Source organism: Colossoma macropomum, unplaced genomic scaffold, assembly GCF_904425465.1.
Source record: "Colossoma macropomum unplaced genomic scaffold, Colossoma_macropomum, whole genome shotgun sequence".
NCBI lineage: Eukaryota > Metazoa > Chordata > Actinopteri > Characiformes > Serrasalmidae > Colossoma > Colossoma macropomum.
Window position 1 is genome coordinate 28,286,771 of NW_023494788.1, and position 22,006 is coordinate 28,308,776.

Consider the following 22,006-nt stretch of genomic DNA (forward strand, 5'->3'; position numbering starts at 1 on the left):
GTAACTCATCAAAATGTTGCTTTAATTATTCACTGATTCGAAAGATATTCATCCTCTTTTGATTCTAACCTTGAACTTGAATGTAACTCTTGTTCGTAATCTTACTTCTGTATCAGAAATTGGAGAGAGCTTGATGCAAGAGAGGTGCTGATACAATCTGCTGCAGAGCTTGCTTGTTGCGGGCTACTGTGGTTAGTCAACGGTCATGTGATTAAGAAACATTGAGCTTTACCACTAATTTGCCAAAAAGTAATTTTAGTCATTTTAAGAAGACACAAGCCACAGTCACAGAACACAAAATCTGAGCTTGACTTGGAAGTTCTGTGAAGTTAGGCCTGTAAAATGTGATATTGCATAGAAAAGTGTGTACATTGTAGAAGCGGTGGTTATAAAAAGCACAAATTCACACTTGTTTCTTAAAATAAGATTTTTAATATTACTTATTATCATAAAGATATATTTACACACTTTACAGAAATAGAAAATAAAAACACAAAGCTACGCATGAAAGGAAAAAATAAAATAAGTACTCCAAGAGCTAAAGCTTATCTTTTATAAATTAGAAACCAAAAGTTCAAATATGTACACAGTATTTCAACCATTTCTGATACACTTGTTTTATTCATTTATTTATTCATTTATTTTTGCCCAGTTTAACATCAAAACAGAGACAGAGACTGTACATTTGGCCTGGTGAGTTCTATGAGCACACACCTCGAACAGGAAAGATGAGGATTAATACCTTGTCTTTACAGTGTTTTCTGCATGGCCTAATAATACTGTTGATAAGCCAAGTCTGGCTATGGACGATGCAGGTATCCTCTGACTATTCAAGACGAATTGGTGTGCCGAACAAACTGGCCATGTTTATGAAGGGATATGTTAGAATCACACAGAGCTCGCTCTAGTCTGGGTGTGAAGTCTCATTAGAAGCTATGGAATAATCAGATCATTCTCAGCCCCTCACCCATGGGATATCAAAATGTAGTTATCCTGTTGACTGCTCGGCTAGTGGCTATGTGCGAAGATGCGGGATTGGATTTCAGCTACTTGATCCTTCAGGTGATGCATTGTACATGCACAGTGACGGGCTTATCAAAAGCACGCAATCAAATGTGTTGCTTGTTTGTTGTATTCTTTTGCCTCTCTTGGTCGGGTGTCACACTGATGATGGTTAAAACTCAACAATGGCTAGGAGCGCAGGAAAAAAATGCGATCACAAAACCAATGCAAAAGAAAACGCCTGTCAAGGCAAGTGTTTTATGTACTGCCTACAGTCTCTCTATCCATTTGAAACCCAAGCCATTGAGACTGGAGCACCTACAGTTCACTTGCCACAACTCTCTTCTCATCATACAAACATGCACTCAATCGCGTTCCTCCCCACACTTGCAGTCCCAGGCGAACACGCATTTCTTTAGCGAATACAATCTGAGCCCAAACAGAACATCTCTGGGAACAAACCAGTGAATCGAGTGAAACATGCTTAGAAGTGCATAGGAACATTACTCAGACATTGTGATTCAACACTGGAACACACATGAGGAAATGGGGTAGGTTTTTCTTTTGAGTGAGCTTTGCTGGAAAGACAATTAAGGACATTTTGTTTGCTTTGTTGTTTTTCGCTATTGGTTTCCCATTTCTTTTTTCTTTTTTTTTTGAGTCTGGGCATATTCATTCTCTTCTTACCACAAACTTCATTAACCTGATGGGCTGATAGGGGACTGTGGACTGCACCAGGCAGAAGTAGAAGGTGTGAAAACTCTCATGTGTCCACGACATATTGTGTAGCAGACTAATTCTCTATACTTTTTATACGACCACACGCACACACAAATAAAATACAGCTTTCCACACTGTATTTAAAAGTAAGCTTTGGACAACCAGCTAGACAAGAATCAGTCAATAAAATTGTCACGATACACTGGAAAACCATTACATGCCAAGAGACGTGTTTTCAGGATTTATTTTTCCAGCAGCATAATGGAATTGCAAAAGTGCAGCCTTGCATGCCCATACAGAGAGGTGTTGGAGCAAAGCCAAGTGATTGATAGGGGTCTCTGCTATAACAGGCTTTGGACGACGACGTGTTTGTCTTTGGACGTGTGATCCAACAGATAGCCATCACTGATGGGTTGTGTTATGTAGCAGTGATGGGGGTGTTTTTTTTCTCTTTTTTTTTTTTCTTCTTTTTCTTTCAAGGCTTGAATTGTGCTGAAACACTGCTTTACTTCACTCCCTGAAGGGGCAGCTCAGCTGGTGCAGATGTTAAAGATACATTCATGAAGAACAGTGCAGATGCAGACGTTATTCTGCACCTTTGACAGGAGCTTCCCAGACAGAAAAATAGTGATTCTAACCCTGTCTCTTTGATCCCGTCGGCTGTATCTCAACAGACCCGGCCTCACGGATGGGGAAAGTAGCTCATCTCCTCTGGATTCTGCCCTGCTAATGCGTTAGACGCGCACTAGAGTTGTCTCATTTTGAAGGCGCTTTAATGAAATCTACATCTCTGTCTGAGAGGGTATTAAATAATAATGGTGAGACTGGAATTATTAGCATTCACAGTACCCTAAGATTTAATACATTTTTAATCAAGGTGAGCTTGGCTGGGTGTTTTACCACCATGGTTTTTAGGCACTCTCTTATTAAGAGTTGCTCTTGCTGCAAGACGTTGATGGTGGAGGATTTCTGTTCCAATTTCACAGAGAGAAATAGAAGATGGACAATAGGACTAGAGTACTGGTCAAAGAACACCAGCTTTGCTGACTGAATGATGGTCACAATTATGAATATGGCTAACAGTCTCATAAAAGCCTTGTGTCTCTGCATTACAATTGCTTAAAACTTAAAAAAAGTGGGGGAGTGGAGAAAAGAGAACAGACCTCTTCAAATAAGGACCAGGATGGAAATGCAACGATGGCCTGCTTTGCTTTTAGTTTATAGGGTGTTAAATAGTTAGGGTGAAATGTTGAACGTGAGGGTATGTGCGGTCACAATCTAAGCCAATTGGACAATGAGCTCAGACACTGAGGGCCTGTGGCTCCGGCTAACCTCCAGCGAGGCCCATCTGAAATAGATTAGCAGTAGGATTTAATGACCACAGCCATCAAAGCAATGGCCACCTGTGCTGAAGAGGCTCAGGCTAAAAGGCAACTGCTCCCAAAACAGGGAGAACGATAATGGCTTACAAAAACTGAATTTGAATACGTAGTAATAGTGGTGGATACATAAGCAGGGAGATATATATAAATATTTATATATAAAACATATATACGTTGTACTGAACTGTGCATGTAGGTTTGTGTTTGCATGTGTGTTTGCGTGTTTCTTAAATAAATGCACAAAATATAGACCATTCGGTACAGGCTTCTCTCACAGCACCCTGAGAAACATAACTGAAATATAACAAAAAACAAAATAAAAGACAAAATAAAAAGGTAATAAGTTCCAGTACGATGTAAATAAAAGGCATATTACTCTGTCAATCAAAAGGTATCTGTCCTAGGGGGCGATCCAGCCTTCATCTAAGCAGTCAGAGAAGAGAGCACTAGTGGTTGGTTCCAAAAACACACTATAACCTTGTCTGCTTTAAAAGATTTTTGGTCTGATTTCTTTAAACTATCCTCTTTGCTACCATTGTCTTTTACATTGGCTGTTCAAACAAATATGTTGAAATGCATACATATGTGTAGATGTTTCAAGACTCAAAATAAGAGGTAACATGTTTGCTGCCTTTTGTCTCTCCTGGCAGCATTGCAGAGTAGATTTACTATTTGGCACTTCATTAAGAGGAGAGGTGATCTGCCCTACTGGGCTCCCCGGCCAGTTAACAGTCGTGTATATCTGCTGTGGAGTGTTGTGGAGTGGGGGAGGAGGAAAGGGCTCAGGACAGACACATGGGTAGTAGAGTAGTGTGATCCAATAAGGAGACACTGTGGCTTAAACTTTAAGCACACTGCTCACAATCCCGGGTTGTCTATAGTGTAATGCATAATTGGCTTTGGACAGCTAAATCTTTAGAAGCAATAATGCTTAAAGCAGGTTGTGTAAGTACATAAATGATGAAATGCAACCCATCTGTATGTCATAGATTTCTGTTTTCTCGACTCCAGATAGACTTTTAATTCCAAGCAACACAATCCAGATGTACTTATATATAATCAGCAGTGGTAACCAAATAAAATTACATTGAAGTGGTCCTTAATCTATTTTCCTAGGACATTCTCCTTATATTTTGCAGTAGATATGCAAAAAAAGTCAAATGTAACAGTGTTACATTTGTAGCAAGTAGCTGACCTGGGATAGAAGAAGTGATGAAGATGTTTCAGATAAATGCCTTTGCCTTTAGATCCTTGCCATTTCCCTCCCTCATCACAATTGTCAACACCAGAAGTTTCCACAACACAGCAATGGGACAAAGGGGCAGTTTTCACCTTTACACAGAGAATGGGAATAATGTGCCTTGGAGAATGAACTGACGCTTTCAGGTGAAGGCTGTTTTTTGGACCAGGCTCCCCAGCGCTCACACATCATGCAAAGTGTGGCAATGAAAGGGCTCTAGAAAGCGAATGAGGAAAAACCACGGGAGGCGAGAGAGAGACAGACAGAGAGATAGAATCTGGTAGCTCGGGCTCGATATCCCCCCACCCCGTTCCCGGGCCACAATTCTTCATAGAGCTGAGGGTGAGTGTCCTGGTATTTTGTGGACAGAAGAAGAGTTGCTTGAAGAACCAGCAGGTGCTATGGACATCACTCTTCAGGCTGGGCTGGCGAAGGCCCCTTGTTGCAAGGCCCCCCAAGGCAAAGGAAGAGCATAGAAATCAGAACCAAGGGGGAGGGCGCTCTAAGCAGTGCCTGTAAGAGGAGAAGACAAAATAAGGTCAAGGGGTGGTGCTTACTATAAATATGTTTCCATTAAGTTACTGGATGTAAGTAATAAGCACCGACATGGGCACTGGAGGAAGATTTCCGGTGGCTTAATACATTTATCAGTGTGTTATCAGAAATTTTAGAGTACATTCCTGCCCATGGTAATCTTCAGGTCAACTCACTGTAGCATATTGTCTGAAATGCCATTCTCAATCTTCTGAATAAAAAATAATAACAAAGAAAAATAAAACAAATGAACACTAAAACAGTAACTATAAAAAAACCTCCAGAACAAGAAACAGCTATGAGCAGTACTTCATGCTTACCTTAATGATACACTTTGAGCGGTGAATCAGAGAAAAGCAATGAGGTAATCTTTTACATTTGTCCTCATTTTTATGTTGTGTCCGCATCTGATTATTCATAAAGATTTTAGATAGTAGAGGCTCTTAGCCGGCATTCTTCCAAAAAAAACGGTACCCACTGACTGATAAGAGGCATCTCCAGCATCTTTAGATATACCTAAGCATTTTTCTATCATTGCATAACCAGAGAACAGATTCAAATCTCAATGTTTTTGTTTGTGAATCGTCACTGAATCATGTTTGGTTTTGTTCTGTGACCTCACCTATGTGCTCTTGTTTTGTTTATCTGTCTAACCAACCAAAGAAAGCTATGTGTGGTTTGGATAGGAAAAAATGCCTTTCTAATCAGTTTTTTTTTTTTTTTTGCCCTATGGCACTATAAGCTGCCCAGACGCTCCCTCTGTTCTCTATGGCCTTCTGTTTTTTCAGAGCCTTTGAGGAAGACATTTCCTCTTCCTGAGCAGTCCCTCTGATGTGTTGTGGCATCTGGATCTCATAAAGCACAAGTAGTTGATGCTCATGCTGCTAAGATTTCATTATCACAACCCTCAAGTCCTATAATGTCAACTGAGGTTCTAACCTCTTGTTCTCTGCCCCTCAGAGAACGAATGTATGAAGAAGGCTGCAGACGAGACAACGCTGTTAAGGTTAGCTGGTGGGCCAAAGGGAGACTGTCAAGAAGTGTACGTCTCCTTGCTACTCACTCTCAGTGTAATACAAAGAAAGAGCCATTTATCATTGGCTCTGAAAAAACTGAACTTCAGACCATCCCCCATTTGGTAAGAACAATAACTTTCTCCAGCTGTTTCAAAAGACATACTCCTCATCAGCAGCCACAGCGAAAGAAATGAGCAAACATTAAGAGAAAAAAGCCTTTCAAGTTGAAATGCCTCCAGTGTGGCCTTGTTCTGCCGTTCCCTGGCTGTTATCAGGCCTTAAGGAGAGTTAATTCTCCTGGTCAGACTGCACCCAGCTTTAGGCATAGTTGATGAAGTGCGAGGCTATATTTTTCACCCAGTGGAAAACGTGACATGTTGTACATTAGCCAGGTGCAGGTCAGAAGCTCAGAGCAGGCCAATCTCAGGTGGGCCACAGACTGATTTGCTGCATGTTTCTTTTTATTCCCTGGTGAAATGCATGGAGGGAATTATTAGTTCGTCGACATCATACTGCTTCATAGGCGGAGTGACAAACTGCAAATGGATTTCATTAGAGTCGCATGCGAATTCAATTGAACACTGAATGTTGTGGTCTATGAATTTGGCCATTGCCCCTGTGGTGCCAGCCAATGGCGGCTTGATTGGCATGCTAGTCAAGCGAAATGAGCTGGCTCAGCCAACTATGTCTGTTGGGATGTGGTTGAAAAAGCTGAATGAGGTGAACTCTGAACCCTAGGAAGGCATGAGAGGAGCCGAAGAAGAGACTGAATGAAAAAGAAGTCTTTGTCTTGTTTGGGGTTGAAGTGCTGTTATTGGAGTCCACATTGGGACTCACTCAGCCGTTCCCTTTAATAGAGCTACACAACTTCCTGCAGATTCACTCATTGTACCACAAGCAGTCTCGGCTTCAAAACAAGCACTGGCTGCCCAGCTTACCAAGAGAATGCGTCACTTTTTATTGACCAAGCAGGGCATTAAACTCTCCGAGGTCTGTGTTGTCCTATGAGCACAGGCTGCCATGCCATGACCTTGCTCTTTGTGTTCACCTTTGTGGCGTCACCACTGCATTTTCCCTTAGATTGTCAGAGAGAGTGAATAGAGAGTGACTAGATTCCCAGACAAAATCTGGCCATAACAATAACAAACCTATAATTTGCCATAGATTGTAAAACTGTGAAAGATATGGGGGGCCGGGCTTCTGATCTTTTACTGCTTTCATGTCCCTGTCTTTAAGAGGGATTAACAATGCCATAAAGGGTTGACGTGTCTGCATCTGCCCCAAAAGATCAGTCCCATATGAGGTTAATTTATGGTGAGACTCCGTAGGCTGTAGGTTATGTATTTGAAACCTCCTGCAGGGTTATTATACCCAACAGTGCTTGCCTGTCCTGTAGACTATGCGTGTGAAAATTCTGAATGGACTCCTTGCATAATCCATACATCTTTCATTTAAAACCTTTAAAATCATTCAGTGCATTCCCAGCACTAAACTATATTTCATTCACCGTGCAGCACTATTTCCTTTTCTCTGAAAGTGACATGCAGTTATTTTGCTGCATTGGTATTTTCTTGTATTGGTAAGACATTGACATCCTGTGTTTTCCTAGCTTTAAAGATGAAAGAAGAGTCACATGAAGTCTTGTTTATCCAGACATCAAATAAAATATTCTTTCATGTGAAAAATAAGTCCAAGTAGTACAGATGAGAAAAAGACCTCCAGTAAGTGTTGTGTTTGGTTAATGGATTTAATTGCCATTATCAGAATAAAGGAAAACATTTACATGGATCAAGTTGACTTTGGTAGGTAATATTTGTTTGTCTTACACTGCCTCTTCGACTGCTGGCCATGTATTAGGTTTGGGCTGGATATACTGTGGAGCTACTGAATGTGAATGGACCGGCAAAAGCCAACAGTCGAAAGTCCAGTAATCTTATAAAGATGCTATTTTTTCCTGAGTAGACAATAACCTCCAATTCATGGAAAGTGACAGAAAAGGGGGGCATGTCAGTTACAGTTTCCCTCTCCTCATGTTACACATAAGCTTCCCCAAACTGCCTAAGCGTGAAGCGGTAGCATATGGAGAAAGTAAAAGGTATTTTGTGCTTCCACTGCTCTCAAAGAGAAACCCTCCATTTCGAAATGAAAATCAAAGTAATGGATTTGCTCTTTTTTCCCAGAGAAATAAAGCATTTTGTTAGTAGTTATGTGCCCTCAGGTGCAATTGCCATTTCTTTTTTATCAAAGAGCATGTGATCAAAGAAGAATGTCAGGACTTCACTATTTACTTCGCAGATTACTTTTATAATCTGTCTGATCTTTCTAAAACACTTCCTTTTTTTTGCTTTTTTTGGTTTCACATCAGCAATATTCATGACACTTAAAGTAGCAGCATGTTTGCGATGTCTTGTGCATTGTGGGAGTTTTAATTTTTGGACTGACCTTGCTCTAAAATGGCATGGGCCCCTTGTGGGACAGGCGAGGCCGCGGGCGTCTCCTCCTCCAGCCGGAGGGTCTTTGGCTCCGACCAGCTCTGGCAGGGTTCTGCCGGACAGGAGTCCTCATGCTGCCCACCTCCTCCAGCTCCTTGCTATGCTCGGTGGAGGCCATTGGACCTATAAGAAGAGAAAGTCAGTTTGGATTGAAATACTCACAATATGTATGTAAATAAAAACAGGCAACGTTACTTTAGTTAATACCATAAACATAAACAAGGCTAACCTATTCTGGATGATAAACCACCATCAGAGATGCCACATCTGCTACCTTGGTGCTCTTAGTTAGTGAAAAGTTAAACTCTGTTATACTGAAATTCTAGCTCAACTGCAAGGCACATTGTGTGGAAAGTAGACTCGGACTTGTACATACATTTCAGTCATGTGCTGCAGAATGTTTGCTCAGTAGAACAAAAAAAAAAGCAATGCAAAGATGAGCGATTATGTTGTCTCTTATCATCTGACTCTTAATAACTAGTCAGAGTTTCCAGGTGAGAGTATTGTACCACAAAACTGAAATTTTCTTTTGGTGAATCAAATAACTACAAAGGCTTAATATACTGCTGTGAGATTTATTTTATGACACTCACCAAGTAGATTCACTCAGCTCAATTCCATGAAATGGTTAAGTACCACTTCCAAATAGCTTTGGTCACTTTAAAACATCACTACACTCACATTTTTTGAACTTCTCGTAGCATCAAATGTTGTACTCAGAAAACACTGATGATCAGTGATTAATATGTCTGTGCAAATGTAAACTTAAATATACCCAGATGTTTTGAGTCATCTTTCAGTAAGCGTGGTTAGATATTTTAAGGCTTGAGCTGTTGCGTGTGGTCCATATCCCACTAACTGTTCACCTCTAAAGAAGATCAAAGTCCTCCTTCTGGGTGTGGAGGGTTTGTAGTATCTTCATCTGTTCTCTGATATCTGATCTGACTGATCTCGGATCTCTTTCGATCACTGATCATTTTTCTAAGACTTTCTACTTGAGCACATTACACAGTCCAGAAATGTTTAGCAATGTTTTGGAAAGTTACCAACATGCAGAATTAATGGAAACTTGCAGAGCAGATTTATCGTAACTCTAAATTAACTGAAGCAGATGAGTAGTGCATAAAAAACTTGCTCGATCATTAATCAATCATTTTTCTCATTGCAGATTCAGTAAACGTCCAGGCCACTGCTTCCAGATGAGTCCTTTTAAATAATATTTTACAAGATGCCATTCATCAGAGAAGCCCTCAATTACTTCTTCACTGGCTTTGTCAATTCATCTCCCTCTTGCTTGTCCTCCTGTTTTAACCTTTGCATCTATCTTTGTCAGAACCTCCGGCTAATGCCAAAAAGTCAGTCAGGATGACTCCTCTGCCAGTAAAAAAAGGAATCTTTCAGGGAGCCCTCAACAACTGCTGTAGTCTTAAAGTAAACAGAGAATCCTATTAAGCTTTTCCTGTCAAGAACTTGAATGACATCACTCACACTGGATCAACACATTCCAAACGTCCCCCCAGAGAGTGACAGACCTTTATTGCGATTCTTTAGGGAGCAAATATATTATGTGACATATTCCACTAAAGACAATTGTTCTGAATCTAAAGGGCCTGCAAGACAAATATAATAGCTACTATTTAAAAATCTTGCATCGCTAAAACAGCATGCAGGGTCTGTTTTAACATGAGAAGGAATGGATTCCTGACGCTCAGCCAAGTCTTTTTGTTAGTTTTGAAACTTAGAACTTGACACTCGGGCTAATTAATAACCTTAGCTAATGTCAAGACTGTTGGTAGTGGATTTTCTGTCAAGCACTCTCAGAATTTCTGCCCCTTGTGAATGATAACGAGGGCTATCTTGCCCTGAGCAGAATGCAAACATACAAGCCAGAACCATTTAGGTTTTTTTATTCTCAGAATGAAAAAGTGTGGTACTGTTTAACTACTATATCGTACTATTTGTAGGTTAATGATTGCACTTAAGGCCATAAAGCCATGACCGACTGTTATGACTGAACCACAAGAAATGATAATAAGGCCAAACGGCTGCTTATGGTTTAAGTATTTTCAGTCTGTGTTTTTCAAATTCCTCACAACTCAGGTTCTATTTTCAAGCTAATCATCTTTATCCAGCACTTTACACGTTTTCATACCAACAGTTGACTAATTTATTTGAGACATAGAACAGCTCCACGGTATATTTCACTATTCCCCCAGGCACCCTAATCCTGGCATTATCCTCTTGTTATTGTACGAGAAACAGAATGAATGAAGGAAGTTTACACGTTGTATCTGCATTCAGTTCATTTCTTCCTTATTGGTGGTGGGTGTAGGGGGTAAAAAGGCTCCATGTGTGAGAAAGGTTACGAGAGATTTTTCGCCCCACTCTTCTGATGCAGTTTTAGAAGCAGCAGAGAAAAACAGAGCAGGGGTCTTAGCTATGCTGTGCCTGTCAGTGCAGTCCATTTTTCAAGCCTGTACGTCCCCTGCAACGTGACAGGAGGAATAGCACCGGACTGTCACGAAGGGGGCAAACACTCCTGGGTTGATACAGCCGGACAGCCAGGAGAGGCCATAATTACACCTGGACAGCTTGAGCTGAACAAAAGTACATCACCGTTGCTCTTCTCCCTCTGCTCAGTCTGTCATAACCCCTGTGCGTAATGAGACAATTTAGACGTTTCCTGCCATCACAAGCTGCCAGCCGTTGCTCAGCTTTTTGTAGGGAACATGTCTCAGTCTGGGCTGAAAAATGTGTAATGAAAGCTGCTAAAAATAAAGTCTTCAGGAGGCATGAAACGATGATTATGAATTAACTCTTAATACCCAGATGAAAAACTTGGTCAGACAGATGCGATGAATGTCGAGGGGATGCCTATTTTAAGCACGCAGAATCACGGCCATTGACTATTTTGCAACTCTTGGCTCTCTCTCAAAGCACACAGTCCTTTAGTGAACTCTGGGGGATGCTGCATCCGTTCACACTTGGTTACGAATACAAAGCGACAAGGGCAATAACATTGGATCTAATACAAAAGATTGTGCATGCAGATATGATCATTCCTTAACCCACCATTCCTGCACTAAATCCACTGAGGAATAAAGAGCTTCTACTGTTTTATTACATTGTAAGTGATTTTAGTGGTAATAGACTGCTTCCCTGTTAGCGAGATATTTTCCAGATTCTTTTACTAGAAGAAAAGCAAGCCAGGAAGAAATGTGCTACCACATACTTCTCATGATACTACTATTCTTATCTTAAGATGTCATATCTCTTCTTAAGACACCCTGAAGTGCAGTTTTGGGTTTTTCCCACCAAAAGCTGCCGCTCAGTCCTGCTGCTTCATTATTCCGTCATTATAGTTTCATCAAGTGAGAATTTTTGGAATACGTCAGTATAGCTGCAATGGCCGACTTCTTTCTACCTCCAGCATGGAAGGTTGCCGTGAAGCCATGACTGTGCTTCATGTGTCTGTCCTCCAGAGTCATGATGAATAGCCAGAAGTGCTTCTATTTCATTCTCTGCTCCCTGCTTCAGCGCACTCCTTGGGTGCTATCCATTATGTTGGCTTTTTCACACGGCTCTCTCAGTGCTGTTGGACGTACAGAAGCTGATAGCCTATTCCTCTAAATCCCCGCTCTGTCTCTCATGTGGAAGGCGTTTGCACATCTCCCCAAGCTTGTCTGGCAGAGGGCACAGAAGAGTTATGAGGAGGCTGCTGAGTTTGATGTGTGATTCACTGAATCCCTATGACTGGCCTAAATGTGCAACACGCTGTCTGAATAAACACCTCGCACCACAGAAAAAGTCACAAATCCGCAAAAAAGACAGACACATGATCGTTATTAGAGACACATTAGAGACACGGTCTGTTTTGGAGGATGGAAGGACCAGATGGATTTAATCTGTTAGCCACTACTCCAGGAAATGAGAGATTAGATCTACTTATGTGCAAAGCAGAACCAGGTGAGGACAGCACAGCGTTTCCGTATAGGGAGATGTATTACATGCCTTTTCACTCCTCAGGCTCGACCTCTGATACTTATCCCCCCACTACCCCACTGCTGCCCAACCTCAATCATCTGAAGGTAATAGAGAATCAATATGCTATATAATTGGATTGTCTCTGTTTGAACATTGAAATTGACTCGCTTAGTTTCCTTATGAAACTAGTTACAGGATTATTGATTTATTGTCTGTCTTTGCTATACATTCTGCAGGCATTACCTGTTTTGCTTTCTTTCTTTCTTTCTTTTGTTATTTTCTGGCAGTGCCTCATTAGGATACATAAGCATGCTGCCCAAACATGTCCGATTCAAATAGAATTTTGGAGTGTCCAAAAAGTGCTCCACCAAATTTGTCACCCATCTCTAGGTGACTTTTAGTAATCTAGAGGAAAAATAATAATAATAATATTGTAATTATATGAATGTAAAAATTGTATAAAGTTGTATAAAAAAGTGTATACACAGAACTGTGCAAAAGTCTTAGGCACCTTAGCACATTGTTTAAAAGCACTGATCTTGGCAATAAGTGTGTATGTATAGTTAGATCATTTGAATAGATGCAAATACACATAAATACAGTAAAAAACATGAATTTATTTTCAAAAAAGTAGTTGTTATCTTGTGAGCAAGTTAGAAGATCAGTTTTACTCCAGATGTCTCTTGGATGTCACTCCTCCCTTACGTTTGAAAATGGCTAACTGATCACAGTAACAAACAAACACTAAAACACACTATTTGTATTTATTCTAATATTGTTTCTCAGACCAAGTGAGCATTTTTATAGCTTTTTCATTTAAATTTTCTGTATACTTGTATATGCCTGTATGTACCTGTATTTATCTGCTGGAGCTCCAACTGTTAACAGCATGTGTGCTAAAGACTTTACAAACTTTTTATGGTAATGAAAATGAGAAATGGTGATGACAGTGTTTGTTCCCTTCTATCTCCAGCACAGATGCATGCAAACAGTTTGAGCTCCAGCAGATAAACAGTAAAAATGTCATCTGTGTGGAACTGTTTCATGGTTTCAATGAGGGACATTCATTGTTCACTCAGATTCATTTACAACCCCCAAATAATTTTTCATTGCAAGTTCGATTCCACTTGAGTGCATGACATGCCGCTTGATTCGCAGAATACAGCAAAGCAACAGAAGCAAAAAAGTCTCTGCAAGCACACCGACACCATTATTCGCTTAACAGTTTTTGAAATTTTCAAAGGACAGTGCCAACGTGCAATGTATAATTAAAAAATTATGAAATTCATTGCTTTGGATGAATAGCTGTTCTTTGTTGTTGAAGATGTTTGATTTTGTGGCACATATTGTAGCCTACATGCATTACATACTGTAATAATTTAGGTGGGTTAATTTTATGTAAACTTTTTTTTATTTGTTGTCAGCTTATCTCAGTTTTAGTTTTTGGCCAGGTGTGTCCTGAATTTTAGTTTTGGTTTCGACCAAGAATTTTCATTTCGGTGCATCATAGATAGAATGAATTAGATCATCATAGTCCACAGCTATAACAACTTCTTCAGGGGTGTCTCAGTCAATACAGAATGAATGCTTGCAACTGAAAAGTTCCATGAGGTCAGAGGTGACCAATGCAATTATGAGTTAATCTGTTTTTCTCCCTTTTGTCATTCATTAAATCACAAGCCTTTGGCTAATGGGATGCTTTGCACTTGCATGCACAATCAGAAATCGATTTGTTGTCTGCTGTAAGTTACATTGCATTAACACTTTTTCTGACTCCATCAGCTAAGGATTGTTTGTGCTGATGAGACCGTGTATGTGTGTATACGAGGGTGCAAGCACAGGGTGTGGATCCCCTTGGTGTGTAACCATAGCTGGCAGTGTGTGACGTCAGAGCCGTGATACCCAGCATCTCCGAAGACCTTCATTCATTAAAATGAGAGAGAGAATGAGAGAGAGAGAGAACAACATAGAGCACTCCTGCTCTTGCTGGCTTTTTTCTCTACTACTCACATAGCTATGCCAAGTTCAATAATATGAAGCCTGCCAAAGCATCCTCCACTTAGTCATAGCGGATCACAGGCATTGTGTCCTAAATGAGACACACAAATTAAGACAACACTCATATAAAGCACTAGCTTAGGCAGAGAATAAACCCCTTTTACAGTGTGCCTCATTACATTTATTAGCACTGCACGTGACGTTCCCTCAACGCATTTCTTGTGATATGCAAATGAAGGTGAGGAAGCCACTGGCGTTCCCTGAGCGGCATTTGAAATCGGCAGGCTCCGTTCTGTAGCATTCTGCCTTTTTGAAGCCCTAGAGCCACAGCGGTGCTTATCGCATGCCTACCAGTAGCACAGGGCCTTGGCAGAAACTGGTACCAATCTCTAGCCGACTTTCAGACCACGTTACCATGGCAGCCGCTCTGAAAGGCGCTCAGTCAGGACTAAAAAGAATGATACTGTTAATCGGAAATTGATAAGGTTTTAACTTTTCACAAATTTTGCTACTCATGTCTCCTGAATCCCTAATTACTGCCTGTCAGGAAGGGCCGGTTAACCCTTTCCTCCTGCTTACGGAAGGTCCGGCCTGCAGGCTGCTTGTTGGGATTGTTTTGGAAGCATTTCGGGGGCCACTGGAGCTGTTTGATATGCAGCATTGTGCTGCCGTGATAGTACTGGGCACTGGGGGAAAATGAAGGCCAGCTTTGTTCACCAATGGCTCCAGAGAGTAAGAGGGAGTGCATGAAAACTTGCCCCCTCTGTCCCGGTACACTGTCTTCCCCATAGCTCACCCACAGCCCACAAAAGCTGCTCTACTTTGAGGCCCATTACTGAGAATAAAAGAGCTGTACCCTGGTTAAAAAAAGTGAATGTACTTTGTCATTACTCAGCTCTCTGATCTCGTCGGACACTTTCAGATGGCGAGCAGCTTTGCAAGCAAACTACACATGACCCAAATTAGTGCACAGCTTTAATGATGAGGTGAGAAGTGGCCCAGTTCCGAGTGATCAGAGCGCTTGCAGGTTCAAAGCGGCTGGGCCGCCCGCTGCCAGGAATGCTAATGAAGCTTGGAGAGCACGAGAGAGAGAGACTGACTGAATGGTCGCAATGTTGCTCTGGACTGATAGGGGTGAATCAGTGGGTAGAGGTTACAGCAGGTTGGGACCTCAAAATAAAGCCAGAATCACGAAGCAGATCACGCAAAGCATCTTAAGCAAGATTTCGCCTGAATTGGCTTCCATGCCGAGCAGAATGCCCTCTTAAAGAGGATTTGGCTCAGCCGGGATGTAGCCGTTGGTCTGAGTTTGAGACCTGGATATCCCAGTCAGCAGCAGCAGGCTCATAGTTGAGAGGGAGGTGCAGGCCCCCATCCCAAGCCTTAATCTGTAAGGGAAGTGGGATCATTCAGCAAGTTGCTTACAAGGACCTGCTAAAACAGTGCTTAACCACTCTGCACTTTGCCTGTCTGTGCTGGGGGTCAGCTGCAGTCCTCCCCTGCTTTGGGCCAGTGCCCTGCTACAGGGTGACCGCTGAGAGAAGTGTCAACACTGCCACAGGCTGGGAGATTTTCTGCTGAAAGCACACATTTTGATCCCTAAAGGTTCTCGTTTGAAAAAAAATCTCTCATAGCCGGTGGACAGTATCCATAACATAATGAATGAAGGGGCACAAGCCCATAACTAAGCCGTTTATCTGATACGCTGTGCAATTAATGAATCAGATGTGTGTGACCAGTTCTTTTGCATAGCTGAGAAAACCTGGAAGCGCACTGGTATTTCAAGTTCCCAAATATTTGCCCTTGTTCTCACCGTGCATTTCAGGGTCAGAGAGGTCACAGCCAGTATCATTCTGAACACTTCATTCACCAGTTCTGTTTATCTGTGTAGGTATATAAACTGTGTGTATAAAATGTGTATAAATGAAGCCAAATGAAAAGCAGTGCTCCAAAATTTGTTCAGTAAACAGTTTGGCTGAACTAGATATATGTTTATGAATTCCATTTCAGTTTTTTGTGCCATTTTTAAAAGCAAACTATGCACACACGCCAATTTTTTTTTTTCTTGTGGGAATGGAGGTAGCAGATGGGACTGTGCTTTTTTTGTTTCAAACATAACAGCATTCCATACCTAAAATCTGACAATGAAATGGAGTAATGAGGCATGAGAGATCTGTGTGATGAGAAATTGCCACTGTCTGCTATGCATTAAGTTCTCCTGTGCATTAAGTCCTATTTTAGTTAGTCACAAAGATTAATTTTAACAGAAACAATGTAAGATACATTAACAGAGGAGGTGAATAGTCTCTTGTGAAGGTACAAAGTTCAGATGTGGGGTGCAGCTTTATGTTGGCAATGTATAATTTTGTACAATAAAAGGCAAAGGCATCACACACCTACCCTTTAGCTTGGAGCTGCAAATTATAGTGCTATCAGTGGGTGTCTTACTAAACTGCTCCATAACTCTCAACCACATCATGTGTTATCCACTTTCAGTTGTTCACGTTAAAACCTCTCTGTGCTAACAGTACGCTAATACAGGGAAGCTGCTTTAGGTTTTTGGAAATAAGCTGTAGAGGACCCAATACAGAAGGCTTAAATCCTGTCAATGGATTGGGCTTCTGTAGTATATGCTCAAAGTACTATTCACCATGTACTGCTGCTGGAAATATGCAATATCATTGACAAGCTGCCATAATATGTTCTCACCCCATGCAAATTAAGCATGAAAGCAATTAAAGCCTGTTTATTTCATGCCCTGAAACGTCTTCACTGGTGTGCCTTGCCGTTTGTAAAAACGTCCGCCCTGATCGCATTTGATTGGCAGCCTCTATAAACGTAACACTTAATGTTCAAATATGGAGCCATAAATCAGGTTAATATTAGGCCGCGGAGGATGGAGTGAGGCTATTGGAATATCTGGCTTTAATTAAGCTGTTGAGAGAAAAGGGAGAGAGAGGCAGATTAGGGAGGTCTCGAATGTTCAATAGCAGGGATGTTGCTGAAGAAGGCTGGCTGGCTGCTCGTAGGGGGCTAGCAGCACACGAGACAGGTTGCCATGGGCAGATGCACGAGATCGGAGAAGGAGCCATGAGCAGCTTTTTTAAATGCGTCACTAAACCTTTTATATTCCCCGCAGACGTCCACCTGCGATTTCAGGAGAGTGAGCGAGACCACCAGCTGGGAAAGTTTTAAAGGTAGTTTAATATTTTAGTGCCTGTGTACGCCTCCACATCAGAAAAGCCTCCAAGACCTCTTTTGCTGTTGCACAGTCTATGCAGCTTGCTTTAATATTTGGTCTCTTTCCCTCTACTCTGCCTTCCCTGCGGATGTATTCCCTTTGAGCATGAGGGTCAAGGTGAACTGGTTTATTCTAAGGACTCTGAATTGCTTTACACTGGTCTGTAGCTAGCACACTAAAGCATTTACTATACAGGGCCACTGGGGATCATTTCTCAAAGTTGAACCTTATGTCCTAACAAACTGAATGATAATATAGCATAATAGTCTAACCTATTTTAATAAGGGCAGCCATCCAGCAGTGTATTGATAAAATTCCCAAGTATGATTTAAATGTATATAGGTGCCATATGTGCAGCCTGTAGAATTTGCATTTACTGCACAAGTGGGTGCAACAAGTGTTTGGGATGGTAGTTGTTGGTTTTGATTAAATTAGCAGTCTCCAGGAGACACTGTGCCAGGATCTGTTTAAAGAAAGTAAGCTTACAAAACATATGAACCTTACCCAGTGTGGATTTCTTTACTGTTCATTTAAGTTCCTTACGAGAAATAGCATTACACAAAGAGGACACCTGAGATATTCCTTGTTTAGATAAATTAGTTATTCACAGCATTAAAACTTAGAAGGCTCTTAAATGAGAAGTAGTTGAGTTCATATTGTGATTGCTGTCATCTCGTAGATAAGATGAGGGTTATGAGCACAGTGTGTCACTTCATTTAGGTTTTACTGAAACTCAAGAGAAAACGTGAGATTTCCGGGGTCTTTTGCTCAGGGGAAATATCTGAAAAGCAGGCGACTTCCATCTGATCTCATGGTTGTCTAAGAGAAACTACAGATATATTAAAGAGATATCTTTTCTTTCCAAAGAGTTTTTATGCCATACTGACAGGATATCCTGGATAGTCATGAAATTGTATGAAATCGTAACAAGAAGTGTGTGATGTGTGAGGCAAAGGGAGTGGAACCCTCAAAAAAAAGTCCTGCGACTGTTGAATGATTCTTCGTAATCCTGTAATAACCTTTCTGCAGCCAACCTCTCCTTCATGCTGTTTACTCTCCATTATCACATTATTGCTGGACATCTGGAAAAGTTTGGCCGCTTGTGTTCTTTCTTTGGCCCCTGTAATCACAGCCGTAGGCACAAGCGCCCTCTTTTCCTCAACCAAGCGGGTGAAAAGAACTAGGAATTATGATTGAAAGCTTCCTGCATGCGGCTAGCGCAAGGCCACTGATGTTGTTTCACAAAATATACCGGCCTTCGGCCCTTTTTCTTCTGTAAAACTCGCTGAGTGCCTGTAGATTTCTTAATGAGGCCCGTGTTTATTTTGCTGGCCTCTCTATGGTTCCTGGCTGACCCGGAACACATGGTTGCACAGCAGAGAGGCTGTATGATCCCGCATCCACCATACATCAAAGTTTAATATTGAATAATGTTGTTGCTGACAGCTGATGTGAAATTGGCTTTCAGCCCACAGATGGTTCATCTCTGATAATGGCAAGGATCTTTGTGCCCTCACCTGCTCACAGCTGAGAAGACAAATCGAGCAGCTAAAATTACACATCTCAGGAGCTTCATGTGCATGTGTGCATATTTCAACCTGTTGTTTTCCTCCTGTCTCCACTGTACACGGCAAAGGATTCGCCCTTTGCTTCCATGACTGAAAGATGAGACTTTGATATTGGTTGAGAGGATGACAGATCCGAGTGGCTGAGCGGTTTCCATAACGAGGCGTGTTTACATACCAGGCTTAAGGATGGCGGGACTGGAAGACAGATTGCTTTCGGAATGAATTATGAATGGCTCAGAGTGGAGAGACTTGGCTGTTTGTGAGGAAAACCCATTACAAAGCAAGCTGATTGAGGAATGTATAGATGAGATTTGCAAAGTCACTAAGCCGTTCTGCCGGGTGACTCTAAAGCCACTGTCTGGGGCTGCAGCAGCGGAGCTGCTGTCGCCTGTTGCACCGTGAGTTCTCTCCTCCACGTCCCCACCCTTCAGCCTAGTCGTCCTACCTCACCCAAAATACTCCATCACACACATCTCCCTCTCTTTATCTCTAGACTGAAATAGCTCGCAATTTCCAGCAAACTCCTGGTGAACTGGAGAAAGTGTTCGCGTCTGGAGATGAAAGGCTTCACACCCACTGCCTACACACCGAGCGGCTTGCAACACCTTCCCGCGACAGCACACATATCCCAGACTCCCAACAGCTCCCCCTCTGTCTCTTTCTCTTTCTCTCTCTTATCCTCCTCACCAGCGCCTAATTCCCTAATGCTATCTCAATGGAGCTAATGCTGCTAATGCTGCCTTCCTAGGAACAGGCACTTGACAGTTAGGCTGACCAGGGATGGGGGGCATTACATTGGATGGAAGCACTCCTACTCCAGCTCAGGCATGGAAGCCGAAGCAGAGGAGCTGAAGCATGGAGCAGTCTCACTTACATACATGGAACGGGAGTGAAAAAAATAAACAATGGCACTGCAATTAGTAATGCAGGCTAATTGCTTCCCATTTACTCGTGCAGTGATGAAAATAGCAGCATCTCCGTAACGAAGGTGCACAGAAATGGCAGTTTGATACGGTGAGTAGTCACTAGCCAGCTCCCACACACATGCACACACGCTCACACACTCTCCTTTTCTTGCACCGCACACATGCTTCCCAGCAGTTGTTAATTGATTGGTGTCAGTCTTTGGAAAGATGCAGGCATTTACACAGGGGCCACGGTTTGTTTTCTTTAACACCAGGCTGCTACCTGCATCACATCTGCAGGCTGGACACCAGTCACCTGACTGAAAGCTCCTTGTCACAGCTAAGACTTCCATTGGTGAAATCTCTACCTTCTGGCTAGCGCCAAAGGTGAAGATACATACATTTCATTACCATTACCTATGACACATGTACTACATTAATGACATGTCATGACAGTATATAGGCACATTATTATGGCATAAATTGTTCATCAATTACAAATACAAGCCACCCAGATCTCATGTATACTGTGTTCCTATGTGCACCTGTAACTCAGCAAAACCAAAATGACAGTGAGAGGTGTGTTGTCTTCAGGAATAGAAAAATCCACACAGAATGTCAGTGTATTTAGTACTGAGTACATTGGCCTTTTTAAGAGAAATCATTCTGAATGAATTGCACAATTAATAGCACAACATTGTATAAGCATGTGCATTACTATTGTGAAACCCAGCAGCACACTGGATCAGTCAGCCAGCTTAGCATTGCATGACAGAGAAATAATCACCAGTACTTTTTGTCCCTGCGAATTCTAATTATCTCATTTGATAAATCAAAGCATCGAACGGTCCACCCGAGGCACAGCAAACTTAAAAAATCCACAATGATAGCATGCAAACCTCTGCAGTGCAGTACAGTGTACAGCCCAGGTGCTGCTTCTCCTCCTCTCCCCAGCCACCCAAGGCTCAACCAACGCTGGCTAACTGATCAACTACAGCTGCCACTACCCCTGAGCTCCAAGCTACCAGCAGCCAGAAAGAGAGAGAGAGAGTGAGAGAGGGAGAAGGAAAAAAGACGAGCGACGCACGCTCCCTTGACTTACCAGCACGGGCTGAACACAGCAGAGAAACCAGCAGCACAATCACCAACGTCAGGATCTTCACATTCATTTCGGCTCTCCCCTCTCTCCGTCTCTCCGCCAGTCGCTAGCTGATATACTGTAGTGGTGTATGTGTGTGTGAGTGAGTGTGTGTGTGTGTGTGTATGTGTGTGTGCGTGTGTGTGTGTATGTGTGTGTGTGAGAGAGTGTGTGAGTGGAAGGGAGGGAGAGGGAGAGTGGGTGAGCGAGAGAGAGAGGGAGAGAGGAAGGGAGAGATACTGTTTGCTCCTCTGTGTATGTGCGCGTGTGTCTGTGTGTGTGTGCGGTGTTTGTGTGTGAGAACAGGCTGGTGGGTGAGTGTGGCTGTAGCTGTGTGTGTGTGGTGAATGTGTTTGTATATAAGACCCAGGGCAGGTCTCTTTTGCAGCTCTCCCAGAGAGATCTGTGGGCTTTTTTGTTGTTTTTTTCCTCCTCTCCTCCTCGTAGAATAGTGCCAAGTTCAGTAGAGCTGTGAAGGCGCAGGGAGTGGGCTTGTGGCAGGTCCACCGATGGGGGTTGTTTGCCTTGGATGAGGAGCCTCGCTCGTTCATGGGGTTTATGTACCACTGACACTGAGGGTCAGGGAAAAGGGGCCTCCCTCCGCCCCCTACCCCCCACACTGCCCAACATGCCTTAACCCTCCCACTGAAAAACACAGTGATGGGGGGGTGGGAGGAAGATGGGGCGCTTAGGTTTATGGTAATAACTGAACACATGCTCATGCTCAAAAGTCTTTGAATTGCTGCATGGCAGTAAAGCAAGATTGAAACACCAGCACATGGCAAA

At 42.3% G+C, this 22,006-nt stretch overlaps 1 protein-coding gene across 1 annotated transcript; it reads right to left on the reverse strand.

Annotated features, from left to right (window-relative positions):
- Nucleotides 1–409: 409 nt before the first annotated feature.
- Nucleotides 410–21,441, reverse strand: apln (apelin). The gene is made up of 3 exons (XM_036569020.1): nucleotides 21,185–21,441; nucleotides 8,337–8,509; nucleotides 410–4,857 (listed from the first exon to the last, which is right to left on the reverse strand). The coding sequence occupies exons 1-2, from the start codon at nucleotides 21,249–21,251 to the stop codon at nucleotides 8,343–8,345; spliced, it is 234 nt and encodes a 77-aa protein (XP_036424913.1). The 5' UTR covers nucleotides 21,252–21,441; the 3' UTR covers nucleotides 410–4,857; nucleotides 8,337–8,342.
- Between the last annotated feature and the right edge of the window lie 565 nt (nucleotides 21,442–22,006).